This window comes from Seriola aureovittata, chromosome 4 (genome assembly GCF_021018895.1).
Source record: "Seriola aureovittata isolate HTS-2021-v1 ecotype China chromosome 4, ASM2101889v1, whole genome shotgun sequence".
Classification (NCBI taxonomy): domain Eukaryota; kingdom Metazoa; phylum Chordata; class Actinopteri; order Carangiformes; family Carangidae; genus Seriola; species Seriola aureovittata.
Window position 1 is genome coordinate 28,206,503 of NC_079367.1, and position 14,485 is coordinate 28,220,987.

The 14,485-nt window shown below is 40.7% G+C and overlaps 1 protein-coding gene across 1 annotated transcript; it reads left to right on the forward strand.

The window, feature by feature from the left end:
- Positions 1-2,924: 2,924 nt before the first annotated feature.
- LOC130167212 (ras-related protein Rab-1B-like) lies at positions 2,925-10,191 on the forward strand. The gene is made up of 6 exons (XM_056373179.1): positions 2,925-3,147; positions 5,687-5,759; positions 5,888-5,983; positions 6,230-6,325; positions 6,430-6,561; positions 8,204-10,191. The coding sequence occupies exons 1-6, from the start codon at positions 3,134-3,136 to the stop codon at positions 8,435-8,437; spliced, it is 645 nt and encodes a 214-aa protein (XP_056229154.1). The 5' UTR covers positions 2,925-3,133; the 3' UTR covers positions 8,438-10,191.
- Positions 10,192-14,485: the final 4,294 nt, after the last annotated feature.

The window sequence follows — 14,485 nt, forward strand, 5'->3', positions numbered from 1 at the left end:
CCTCAGTGCCATGGAGGAGATTAGTTCTATGACAGAATCAATTCATTTGAGCCAGATTCAAATTGGGATATGAATGTACGTTTTACATTTCATTGCATAGAGTTCTATGCGTGCTTTCTCTCTCAGTTCATTTACTGCTGGGTTAAAACTTCCAGTGGAATTTATGTTCAATCCTAAATAATGTTTCTCTGAGATCTGGACCTTTTTTTGGGGGGAAAAAATCATTGCTTTAGTCTTTTCATGTTGCTGAGGGAACTTCAGTTTTAGATCATGGTGACATCTTGTACAGGCTTCAGCTGCAACTCTAAAACCCCTTGATTCAGTCTAGCACTCTGCTCTCAGGTTCATTACTAGTGATGCTTATAACACTCATCAGTGCATCCTGTTAAAAAGGTTGGATGGTCTCCTCTCTCTGAGAAGTCTGATTTGCACGTGTATTTGTTTATTTACAAAGCCCTTCTTGAAAAGATGATGATGAAAAGATGATGATGTTCTTTATTAACTGGTATCTACTGGACATCATTATAAACAATGATTGTATTGTTGTGGGGGGGTCCAGGTTCTGCTGTCTCCTGAAGAATTTTATCTGATGTCAATTTCTTGTTGTTCATGTACATTGATTTAATTATATCATGTTTTACTCTTTACACCAGATTCAGTTAAACAGACCATTGAGATGAATACAATCGAAACGCCTTTTTGAAATCTATGAAACAAGCAAATATTTGTTTGCTGTTTAAATACGATCTGAAGTACAGTGTTTTGGTATGAATCCAATTTGACTTCTACTCAAGACATTTTGTTTGGTAAGGAAACTTATAATGCTACAGAGAGCCTTACCCACATTACTATTCACACAGACCTTGATGGCACGACTCCAGAGGTCAGGGAGGTAACCTACACTCACAATCCCACAAGCCCACTGACTTTTTGAGGTTTTCGGCCTGAGAGTTTTGTCTTAGTTCCTGCTCAGTAATGGGGGAGTCCAGGGGATTCATTTGTTCTTTTATTGCCAATTACAGTTTATTTAGTTTTTGCTATTATTTGTTTCTGATATGGGTCCGTGTTGTTTGGCAAAGTTTCATAAAGTGTTTCCAAACGACCATGCGTCTCCATTCTGTGTTGCCAATTCTGCAAATTTGGAGTATTAAATTTTTTCCCAAAACCGCTTTGTGTTTATGGACTCCCCAATTAGTGCCATTTGTTTCTGTGTGTATTTTGCCTTTTGATTTGAGTGTACATTTGTAGTGTTTAAATGTGTTGCAGTAAAGAAGGTGTGAGTTCACATTTCCTGGATCTCTGTTTGTCATCGGATAATCTCTTAAACTTTTGTCTAATTTCTTTAGATTCTTTAGCAAACCAATTGTCATTTTTGGGGCTTTTTAAATTCTTTAGTTTCAGTTGTGATTTCCTGTGTCTGCCTCACTGCGTGGCTGAAACACTGACTTTTAATGTGAAACTGCATTATTCAGTGTTTTCATTGGTTATAATCAGCTGGTCTGTTTGCTTTGCAGAGGAGGACACCTCTGTGGATTATTTGGCTCCTGGTAAAAACCTCTGAATCACTGACACTAAGAGAATCCTAACAGAAATATATGATCAATATTTTATATTAACGATGGATCAAATGAATATAAGTATGTGTTCAAAGTGAACCAACAAAGTGTTATTACCAGAGTTTCCCTCTGTGCAGTCAGGAGCTTCTTGTGTCTTGGGTTTTTGGTCAGCAACTTTAATGTTGTGGTTCACAGACAGACAAAGTTAGTGACTAGCTGATGAAGAAAGTCAAACATGTTAGCAGCTAAAGAGACATATTTTCCTCAAGAGTTGCCGGAGATCAAACCAGAGCTAGGAGAATGAATATTGGACTCAGATCAGGAGGCTAGTCACAAACACAAATGAATTCATGTTGCTCTGTATCTGCTGATTGTGTAATATGCAAAACAAAACATCACAAAATCAGTCAAGGCAAGTTTAAAGGTGCTATATGTAAGTCTTTTAGTTTAAAACATTAAAGACTTAAATGTGTGAAGAAATAGTTTTATTGTCACATTCCATTCATTGTATTGCAGAGAATGCTATGCTAACCAGTTAGCTCCAGCCTGTCTCATCTCAAAATACCACTGTAGCATCGAATCTGCCCTCAGTCCAACATGAGATGATGAAGAAATAGCGCTGCCCAGAGGAGAAGACACCACATTAGCTCACACAAAATGGAAACAGCTCTTGGCGAGTAAAGTAATGAAGATTGATGCTGAACTCACAACATTTTTCCTAGACTGGAAGGTAAACAGCTGTAAATGATAAGCTTGAGTACAGTGCGACAGCAAAATTTACATATAGCACCTTTAAAATCCCTGGCCGGACTTGAACCATCAAAGACGAGATACAGTTCTTTATTAAATAAAGCTCATAAATAGAAGGAGAAATAAATATGTGTTGTAAACCTTCTTTAGCATCAGTGTCTCTAAAATGTCACATGCTACGCTGCTGTAGTCTTATTTGTAGTCATCTGTGCTCGGGTGGTTCCAGAAGAACTACTTCCTGCCTGTTTGTCTGGAGTTTCAGAACTGTGGTCGGTCCGGTGACATATGACACACGGGAGACGCTGTCAGTTTGATGTGATGTCAGTCACGAGCAGAAGCACAGTGTGGTGCAGCTCACCACAGCGGCAGCACTGACAGATCAGCACAAACACATCACCAAATAAATACAGCAAAGAATGAGTTGAAGGTTTTAGGTGTAAAGTTAAAGGGCGGCTGTATTTAGCGCTGCAGTGTGTGTTTTTCTGTGGGGGGAGTGTGTGCAAGTGTCCTGGTTCCAGGTGCTGTCCCCGCTGTAACCTGAGCTTCTCTTTATTAATAAATAATGCACCTGGACCAGTCGGCTCATCAGTTCGCTCATGAGATAGGCAGCTCTGCCTCATTCAGCCATTTGCCCTCCAAAGGACAGATACAGACACACACACACACACACACACACACACACACACATACTCATACACGCAGACAGACACAACAGAGCAGGACACAACATCACAGAGTTGGAGATAATCTGACAGTTTTCAGGTTCAGGATTCTATTTCAGGGATTTTTGATTTTTGTTTGTGTCACCTGGAGCGACCTCACCAATCATGAATCCTGAATAGTAAGTGTTGTTTCTTTTCCATCTGCTGTGTGCCACTGTGTTACTGAGGTGTAAATATCCTGTTCCCACACAACACATACTGCACACCACTGGAAGACACTGACATCTGCAGTTTAACAGTGACTCCTGACATGGAAAGTCTCCAGATATGTTGCTTTAATCCTGTGTATGTTCGTAAAACATAAAGTACAACATGGATGATCTTATAGTTTTAGTCGACTCTGAGGTAGTTGTCACACTTACAGAGTTGTGAATCAGGTACCTGGGGTTAAAGAAGAGAAAACTGACTTTATTTTCTGCGTGGGCAATTCTAGTTAACTTGGAGTTGGATCACTAGGCTGCTGAGGCTGCTGGGTATTGTAGGCCTTAGGCAGGGAACGCACTGGATGTGTGTGGAGGCTTTCAGAATGTGTTGATTTTAATTTTGGCGCACGTTAATGGATCAGAGCGGACACATTGGCTGCGTGAGTCGTGCGTGAGATGCGTGATCTAGAGATGCCGTGTGCGTCTCCCAACAGAAACAGACAGAAAAAAGACCTGTTGATGTCATATTCACACCATACCAACAACATCACATAAAACCGACACCGCCATACAACTATAGTTGTCTCTGTCTACAATGAATCTGAATATTTTGACATTTTCTGTCAAAATAAATCAGAAATTAATTAATAACGAGGAGAGGCTATTATGTAACAACAAAGTCCATGTACGAAGGAAGTTGGGGTGGATGGATGGATCGAAAAACATTATAATTCAACATGGAAGCCTGATTTTGTTTCCCATTTCCAACTGATAATCAAAGCTGTTTCTTTTAAAATTGCTCTGCAGACATGCCCACCTCTGCTCCGTTCACGAGGCTGACAGGTGAGAGGGCAGTGGGTATCAATCTATGATTAGCAGCGCAAACACCAGAGAGACTCAGCCACATGTTTGAGCCTCAGACCCAGACTCAGAGGAGAGTCTGTTAAGACCAGAACCAGAGACTAGCAGATGTATTAGAACGGTTAGCATAGTTAGCATCTTTTATTTGTTCATGTTGTTTTTTAGCTTGTAACTGGCAGTGGCTGACACAGTGTTACTGGTTGTGCTAATGCTAACTCTCCTCTCCCTATTTACAAGGTTTCAGGTTTATTTAGCCCCGCCCCCTGTCCCCACAAGTTGACAGGATTGGTTCCTTATGTTTGTGACGTATGAAACCCTGGCTGGGCGAATCTGTTTTTATGAGACTGTCATTGGTTCACTGCAGTTCAAGGTGGAAACACTCTGTCATGTTGTTGACTGATTTTTTGCTCGTCATACGTTTTGCATTCTATATAAAACATCATATGGATGTTAACAAGGTTAAACACATCATGTGAGGTGGTCTTTAACTAGGACCATGATCGTTCTATAACCTTAACCACGTTTATTATTGTAACCATGATGATAAACATCCTCTACTCTTAACTAAGAACTTATGTCAACCCAGACAATGATCTTTGCCTAAACCTAACCAAACCTTTAAACCACTGTCACATCATTAAAGGGTTCGTTTTTTTTTGTTTGTTTTTTTCAACTAGAGATGCAAGTTCAGGAAATGCTATTATGGGTTGTATCAGTGGGTGGAGACAAACGACCTAATGTTGGATTAATTTGTTGGTTAAAGGTTAGAAAAAGATCCTGGCAAGGTTTAATCAAGTGCTGTGAGAGTCTAACCAGAACCATAAAAACTTTAATAATGCTCGTAACTACACGTTTATATTATATTGCAAGACTAGACATTGTGGTGGAAAACAAATATGAGTGACACTGAACACACATATTTATGACTTGATAAATATGGAAATTAACAACACATCCTTGTTACATTATCAGAAAACGTTGCATTTACATTTCCTTTAAATGGATTTGCTGTTGCAGATTAGTTGCACATAACATCATTTCTGAGACAGAGTTGCCACAGTGTGAACCTGTGACTATAGTAACCTGTGACTCCACTGCCCACATAGTGACATGATCAGGAACACTACTATATTTTTTACTGCTGACACTTCATGGCCCTCGATGAAACCACAGATATCTAATACTGTACTAACAGCAGTAGTGTGTGTTTGTGTGGCTGTGTGCATCCAAAACTTCTGTTTGTCTCTGTTGCCAGTTTAACTTGAACCTAATCCTTAACCTGGAACATATGGTGAACACCTGCATTATATTATAGACTAAGTAGAAACATAAAATAGATGATCCAGAAGACATGGTGAGAAAAGAAAATCTTTTTAGAAGGAAGTCATAATCCATTTTTTTGTCTCTGCCAAGGCAGCGTGTAAACATGATGGCTGTGTTTCAAAGTCGTGCTGCGCAGAATGCCACCATCTGTATTTGTATCTGTTCAACAAAACACATATATATGATACACTATACATGTTTATTATTAACAATATAACAAAAATGGTGAACATGAACTGCTCCCTATTCTATGTCCTAGTTGGAGAGACACTGTCAAGTGTTTTTTGTGTGAATGTTTACCTATGTGTGTGTGTGTATCTCCACGCTCCAGTGACTACCTGTTCAAACTTCTTCTGATTGGTGACTCTGGAGTGGGAAAGTCATGTCTGCTGCTACGCTTCGCGGTAGGCCACACACACACACACACACACACACACACACACACACACACACTAAACAGTTTTTACACAGTTTTTTTTTAAGTTGATCATGTTTTGCACCCCACCCCCTTCCCACCCACACCCCACCTCAGGATGACACCTACACTGAAAGCTACATCTCCACCATCGGAGTCGACTTCAAGATCAGGACCATCGACATGGATGGAAAAACAGTGAAGCTGCAGATTGTAAGTTGAGATTGTAAGATTGTGAATTTGTTAATCAGACAAAGTCATTGTGACAACGTTTTTTTTTTCCATTTGTCATGTTCAAGAAATCCAAACTGCTGAAAGTTTGAAATTGAAAAATAAAATTTCAGTGTCATGCATACTCAGTGTACCTGCAGTCAGGACTGACTTGCACATTGCACATCATCTTACTCTGTGTGAGTGTGTGTGTGTGTGTGTGTGTGTGTGTGTGTGTCTATTTATTAGTGGGACACAGCAGGTCAGGAGAGGTTTCGAACTATCACCTCCAGCTACTACAGAGGAGCTCATGGCATCATCATCGTCTATGACGTCACCGAGCAGGTTAGGGTTGGGGTCATCAACAATGATGGGAGAGTTTGAACATTAACTTCTCTCCTCCTCCTCCTCCTCCTTCACAATTGTTTCTCTCATCCTCTTCTCCGCAGGAATCCTTTAACAACGTGAAGCAGTGGCTAGATGAGATAGATCGTTATGCGTGTGAAAACGTCTCCAGGCTGCTGGTGGGAAACAAGTCTGACCTCGTTAGCAAGAAAGTGGTGGACGCTGCCACTGCTCAGGTAACAGGCTTCACATAGCACTGCTTAAATTTACTACCTCCTAATACTGTTAAACGACTCCAATCACCACTTTAGCAGCTGAGGGGGTGAAATGTACAGGGGCCCATAGAGCTCAAAAAACAAGCACATAGTTAGGAAATAGGACACCTTTTTTTGTGTCCCCATGGAAACACTTCCATTTTCATCCATGCTACTTGCAGTGTGTTTCTGTATTTACTTGTGTTGCGATTATTTGCACCACATTTATTGTCAAATCGGTGAAGATGTTTTCTGAATTTGTGTTCTGTCGATTTGCATTTGTTAAGTTGCAGAGCTCTCAGGGTTACTCTAGTAATGCTCATTTAAAATCAGAAAACAAAACTGGAATTGAGAGACAACAATATAGTCCTACGTACCTGAAGGGCATATGTTGAATATAATGTAAATGTGGAAGAACCAAGGCTATGTCCACACTACTATGTTTTCGTTTCAAAACGCATCTCTTTTGCTATGTTTCCATCTCCCGTCCACACTACTTTAGTTTACAAGCACTGAAAATGGAGACTTTTTGAAATGCTGCTGGCCCGGTTTTAGTTTGAAATCTCCGGGGTTGCATCATAGTCTGCATGGGTGAAAACTGAGACCTTTGGAAATGATGATGTAGACACCACGGTCGCTCCCTGATTGATTCATATATGCCTCGACTACGAGTGGTGAAAACAAAATGGATAATGAGTTACGGATAATGAATTACTGACCTTGCTGTCTTTTCTAGCAGCTGTTGTTCAGTTAAATTCTGCATTTTAACGCTGCAGCTGTCTTTGCTGTTCCTCGTTCGTAGTATTTTTTTGCAACTAATGAACTGCAGAGATGACGATCTACTTCCTGTTTAAGCTGGCTCACACATGCCCAGTGTATGTGATTGCTCATGTAGGTATGCATTTTCAGGTGTGATAATGGACAGAGATGAATTCTGATACGGAACTAAAGCGGTCGTCTAGACAGCGACATATCTGGAGACATCTCTGGAGACATCTCTGGAGGGACCCGAAAACTCTTTGAAAACTCTGTTTCCAAATGAAAACATAGTAGTGTGGACGTAGCCCAAGTTGTTATCTGAGCCAGAACTTAATGCTAATTAATGGAAGCATAACCATGCTAATGCATTAACGTTAGCATGCAGACATGCATATAGTTGGGTTGTCCTATGTTGGCGATAATTTTGTAGTCCATCAGTTTCTGGGTTATGAAGTGAAGTGCTGGGCAGGGGGACGGTTTGACCTGTTGGTGGCGTTTCCTGAAAAATCTAAGTAGTTTTCAGCTTCTGGAAAATGTCCTCCACTACATTTCAGAGAGAAGTTTATATTCAGCTTCATTTATCTGATCTCTAGAAACACTTCGCAGAGTGTGTACTGTTTACATGCCAAACATTATGTACACTCATAAGTTGTGATGCTCTGGTTGTAGTTTGAAATACCCAACAGAATATAAAGTTACGCCACCTACAATATAAAAATACTAATTGCTTCTTATACCTTACTTTTCAATATAGTGTATTGTAGTATTGATACATTGTGATGTTTTCGTATAGAATAAGATTCGTTATTGTTGCCTCCCTTCTGGATTCCCTCCTTCGTTCCTTGTCCCCTGTGCCTCTCTCTAGGACCTGGCCTCGTCTCTTAAGGTTCCCTTCCTGGAGACGAGCGCTAAGAGCTCTGATAATGTGGAGAGGGCTTTCCTCACCATGGCCTCCGAGATCCACAAGCGCCTGGCCAGTGAGGGAGGGGGGATGCAGGGTGAATCGACAGAGGCCAGGACCCAGAGCACTAAGATCAACAGCGCCCCTCTGTGGCTGGGAGGGGAGAAACAGACGCAGGAGGCCAGTAACTGCTGCTGAGCAGGAGAAACACTGTGCTAACCCGTCTACAGCGATTTGTACACTGTTCAAAAGAGAGGGATGTCATTCCAAACACACCCACCTGTCTAGCAATAAAATGAAATATCACATTGACATACAGTAAATATTCAGATCCTTTGATCAGTACTACTTGAAGCATCTTTGGCAGTGATTACAACTTTGAGTCTTCTTGGGTATGATGAGACACTTCTGGATTTGGGGATTTTCTGCCATTCTTCTCTATAGATCCTCTCAGGCTCTGTCAGATTGGATGGGGACTGTCAGTGGACAGACATTTTCAGGTCACTCCAGAGATGTCCGACTGGGTTCAAGTCAGGGCTCTGGCGGGGCCACTCAATGACACTCACAAGCCATTCCAGTGTGTGAGCTCAGGGTTATTGTCCTGTTGGGAGGTGAGCTTTAGGCACAGTCTCTGAACCAGGTTTTCTTTACGATACAGAATATCTCTGTACTTTGCACCACTCAGCTTTCCCTCAACCCTGACCAGTCTCCCTGTCCCTGCCGCTGAAAAAAAACCCACAGCATGATTCTGCCACCCATGGTATTGGTCAGGTGATGAGTGGTGCCTGGTTTTCTGCAGATATGACGTTTATAATTGAAACCATGTTCAATCTTGGTTTCATCAAACCAGAGGATCTTGTCTCTCACAGTCTCTCACAGAGAGTCCTTGAAGAGCTTTTTTTTTTGTAAACTCAAAGTGGCTTTAATGTGTCTTTCACTGAGGAAAGGCTTCCATCTGGCCACTCTGACATGAAGCCCAGATGGGTGCACTGCAGTGATGGTTGTCCTTCTGGAAGTTTTCTCCATCCCCATCTCCACACAGGATTTCTGGAGCTCAGTCAGAGCGACTGACAGGTCACCTGTCTTACCAAGGCCCTTCTTCCCTGACTACTCAGTTTGGCAGCCAGCTCTAGGAACAGTCCTGTTTGTTCCAAGCTTCTTCCATTTAAGAATGATATAGGCCACTGTGCTCCTGGGAACCACCAATGCAGGAGAAATGTTTTTTGTAGCCTTCCCCAGATCTGAGCCTTGACACAGTCCTGTCTCTGAGCTCTGCAGGTAGTTCCTTACCCCTCACGGCCGGGTTTTTGCTCTGATATGCATTTATCAGCTGTGAGACCTTATATACACAGGTGTGTGTCCAATCAATTGACTTTATCACAGGTGGACTCCAGTCAAGGTGTAAAAACATCTCAAAGATGATGAAGAGGAATAAGATGCACCTGAGCTAAATGTGTCTGAATACTTATGTCAATGTGATATTTCACTTTTTCCCTGTTAATACATTTGCTGTTATTTCTAAATTTTTGATTTATTTTGTCATTAAGGGGTAATGAGTGTAGACTGATGAAGGAAAAAATGTATTAAATGATTTTAGCATAAGGCTGCAACATCACAAAAACGTGAATAACTTAGCCAAATCAATCACCAGAACAATTTTACAAATACATCGAGGATAATTTACTGTATCACTGCTTTAACTCCTTTAAAAACATGGAGTTACAAAGTCTTATGGAAATAGCAACATCTTTGCATAGTGTGAGAAGTTTTCTGCAAAAAATGTGATATTAGCAGTTTGTGCTGCTGTTGTGGATGAATGTACAGTGTGATTAAAAAATAGTTATTTACCATAATTTCCCTCAGAGGTGATTTATAGTATTTACCAGTTTTTGTTGTGTTTTGTTTGTTGTTTGTTTATGTCAATAAAAAAGATCTCAGGATTCTTGATGCTGGTTAAAGCTACAAAAACTACTTGTCAAAGTTGGTTGTACAAGACATGGACCTGAGTGTCCGCTGCATGGCAGAGAAATATTGTCCTCAAGAGGGACATGTCAAGACAATTTCAACATTGATGAAGACAGCATTACAATATAAGATGCAGAGGCTTTAAAATGTAATGTCAACAGATGGTAAAGTGAGCAGTTAGTGTTATAACACAGCCAGAGGTGCCGTAACATGCTCTCTGTGTTCAGTGCTGTTCATGAGCTTTGCTGATGCATTCTGGACCAGTTTAGATGTGGCAGCTGTTGCACCATTCAAACATGTAAATACAGATTGGCAGTAATTTTTGTACAGCACTGAATTTTAGGTTCTTAGGTTCAGAAAGCAGGACTTTAAATGAGCTAATTGGATAATAAATAACCGCAAGGTTTGTAATCGAAAAATTTATTGCCAAATGTCCAAAACAGGAAGTTATATATTATTTGAAATGTGATCAAAACATATGAACAGTACTTCAATTATGTAAAATATTCAGTTTGAGGAACTGAGATGATTTTTAATAGCAGCACGGCAGCTGTTCAGGCTGCCCAGATTATTAAACCTTTAATGGTAAAAGATTCTCTCTGGATTAAAATCACCATCCAATCTGCAGTTATGACACTAGGAAGATATTAACGTGACAAATATCACTTGGGGATGTGAAGTGATTTCTCATAATTACCTGACAACGCTGAATAGCTTTATTAGGGTCATTTTTCACACAGGTCAATATTGTAGCTCTGTTCTGTGTAAAGAACAGTGACATGATGATTGACTTTAGATTCATGCCATTGTAATCAGCGGGACATTGTTTCAAACAGCAGAGCCTGTATTTATCAAGCATCCAGAACCCCTTGTGTAGGAATTGCATGGAAGCTAAATTAGAGAGAGTGATGTCACTGTTTTACCACATTGTCCTCAAAGTAGAAATTATGAATGTGTTAGTTGAGAATCTGGAGTATTAAACAAGATGCAGAATATATGGCCACTTGTTAAAATATGATGCCATTTACCCTTCTGTTGTAATTAAGAATTTGCAAATGTATTTGAATGTTAATACTGTGGGAAAGATGTCAGCTGGAGTTTGAGTTGACTGTTTATCCAGCTGCTGGATAAACAGTCTTCAAGTCAAGTGTTGAGCAGAGATGTTAGCATTTAATGAGGGGCCTGAACAAACTGGTGACTGTAATCCTGAATTTCATAAATGTCCAACACAGTCAGGCTGCTGTCAGCTGTCCTTCCACTAGATGTCAGTCTTGCTCTGTTTCTCTGTTGCCACTGGGACGAGCTGATAAACTTTCCTGGTTGACAGGCAGTTGAACCTCTCGTTGACAAAATTGCGATCTGTTTTCTCCCTCTCCTCTTTCCCTCCATTTCTCCCTCCCTTACCTCTCTGCTCCTCCTTTGTCCTCCACTTAATGTACCCCTCCCTTGTCTAATCTGAGCCTTCCTGTTCCTTTTTCTCCCTTGCCACCTTTCCATTCACCTGATCCCATCTTGTTGTCCTCTCCCCCTCTTATCTTCCATTGTCCCTATTCTTTTCATTCAACCTGCTCCCTTCCATCTAACTCATCCTGCGTCCTCTTTTTCTCTGTATTCCCTCAAGCTCTCGCTTCTCCTCTATCTTGCATTGTTCTGCTTCATCTTTCTCCCTCTCTCTTTTTGGTCTGGCTCTGTGGCTGGTTGCTGCTTTATTAGTTTGGTTGTTGCGAGTGTGATTGTGGGACAGCGAGGATGTTGCCGATTACATTGAAGGTATGTAGTGATGTCACTTGTTCGTGCGATACTGTACACCTCACCACCACTAAAATGTCAACCATCCAACATGTGGATACAAAACCACAATCCCAAGGTGCACTAACTAAACAAAACGTTTTTACTGAAAACCAGTGGAAGGTCTCCCCAGCAAGCCATGTGATCCCGAGCATACGGCTCAAATTGCAATAATCTGTATTAGACTTCACCAAAACGTATGGGAGAAAACTCCAGTTACCTAATGGACACCTTAAACCAGAATGCACAAAGGAGTAACAGAGATACGGTGATGTGATCCTAGGCCACTTAGTCTGCAGAGCTGTTCTTGTTTTGACTCGTGTTCCTCTGGAGTAATCCAACCTCGTCGTGAAAACCAACTGTACTCACGTTCAGGCAGGACAAGGGTTTATTTTTATCTGCCAGCATTACAGCAGGTGATCCAATTATACATCTGAGTCTTGTCCATGTTCTGCATTAGCTAAATCAGTCACATTTAACATGGTCAAAAAAAAACTTCTCAGTGTTGTAAGCCCTGCCTTCTCCATAACACTAAACTGCTCCAATCACCTGTCGTAAATTACATTGTTTCATTGTACACTTTACAAATATGATAGAAAAAGAGTGTAACCTTAGTAAAATACACTATTTAACATACACATTGATTATTATGTAGACTTTAATAAATTTGGAATCTAAATATGTCTTAAAAGCATATTCTATCAAAAATAGGATATACACTCAGTTGGCTCTGACACACAGTGACTAGAATAATGCCCCCCCCCGCAAAAAAAAGAAAAAAACTGCACTCACATGATACTTCCCTGATGAATTTTAACCAGTATCCAGACATACCAAAGCACCAGATGCCTACATACTAACTGGCAAACCTCTATTGCCACAGGAGGTAGCACAACACAAACAAGACCGGGTCAAATTACCACAAGATTACCCTAAAGGCTAAGCTTCATCTTACTAAACTACTTTGATCCAGGACGAGCCCCCAATTTGTCACAACCCTGCTCAAGGCTGGACAAAGGAGGGAAACCAGACATGATTTGTAACTAAAAATAAACTTATTATACACAACTAAAAAGGAATTCCCTCTAAAGACAAACAAAACCAACAGGGTGGAAGTCAGGGGAGAGGAGGAGACTGGCTGACTGGCACCAGCTTATACAGTCCAGCCAGACCAGGTGAGCTGAATCTACCTGATAACCAGACTCCACCCATCAGGGTCCTGTGGCATAAAAATGGCTACAGAGCTGTGGTAACAGGAGGAAAACATGAATATTCAGAAAAAGACTTTGGGCCATTCCCAGTGTCCCCCTAAGTCCTAAGCCCTGAACCCTCATGGACTTAATTCACATCACCTGGTAAGTAACTGAGTGTGAGAGGCTGCAAGGGCTCAAAATGGTATAAAGAGGAATGGGACAGAACTTTGTGATATATCATGTAAATTGATGATGCCAATTGTGGGTTTGGGACTTCTGATTTTACATTCTTTATTCTCTTCCTTCGCTCCGTGCTTATAAACAAAATGATAATGTTGGATCATATCTGATTAAAGCACTTTTTTTTCTTGTAATACTATGATTCGTTCCTTTCATTCTTGTTTGTTAACCAGTCGTCTTGTATCTTATTATTTCTTCAGTTTTATGATGGTCATTTTTTTTAATGCGACATTACATTATTGTCACAGCGTTATAAACTTTAGGTAATTCCCTCAGAAATGCAGGTTTGCGGAAAGTGTGTATGATAGGGTCAAAACGTGTGATAGAGAGTCCTCTTGCCCTCGATGGTTTGACAGTGGGACAGTCCTGAGCCCTCATGGACTTACCGGGAATGCGCCTAAAAGTCTGTTAGTGTGTGGGTGTGGACATCGGGCTCGGTCCATAGTAACAGTGGAGCTTTCTGACATGCACACACTTAAAATCACTGGGTCAAAACTCACCCAACCTGGGTCAATATGGCAACAATGCAACACTGGGTTAACTCAAGGCAGTAGGTTGTTATGACCAAGTGCTAGTGGTGTTTCTTATAATACCATTGGGTTATTTACCCAAAGTAAAATATGGTATTGTTCCAAACTGTTATAATCAACTCCAACCCTTTAAACATACATGTCACTAATACTGATAGTCAGCATGTATCTGTGTTTTCAGCGACAGAATGCAAATCATTTGTACAACTATCAATACATTTATGACAGTTATAAGAAATAAAAATTTATTGTCTGAGGCACAATAAAGTAGATTTTTAGTTGGTGTAAATAACGCAACAGTAATATAAATAACAACACTAACTGCCAAACAGCCCATTAGTACAAGCTAAAGTTAACCACACTGCGTCGGTGTTACAGCAACACAAACTGGGTCATTTGTGATTTGATTTTTTAAACACACACACACATACACACACACACACACTTCTAATTCCTAATTACTAATAAACCTCTTGAAACTCTCTCAAGCTGTGAACTGTGGCCTCAAACCTTTAGCTACAGTGCGTCCC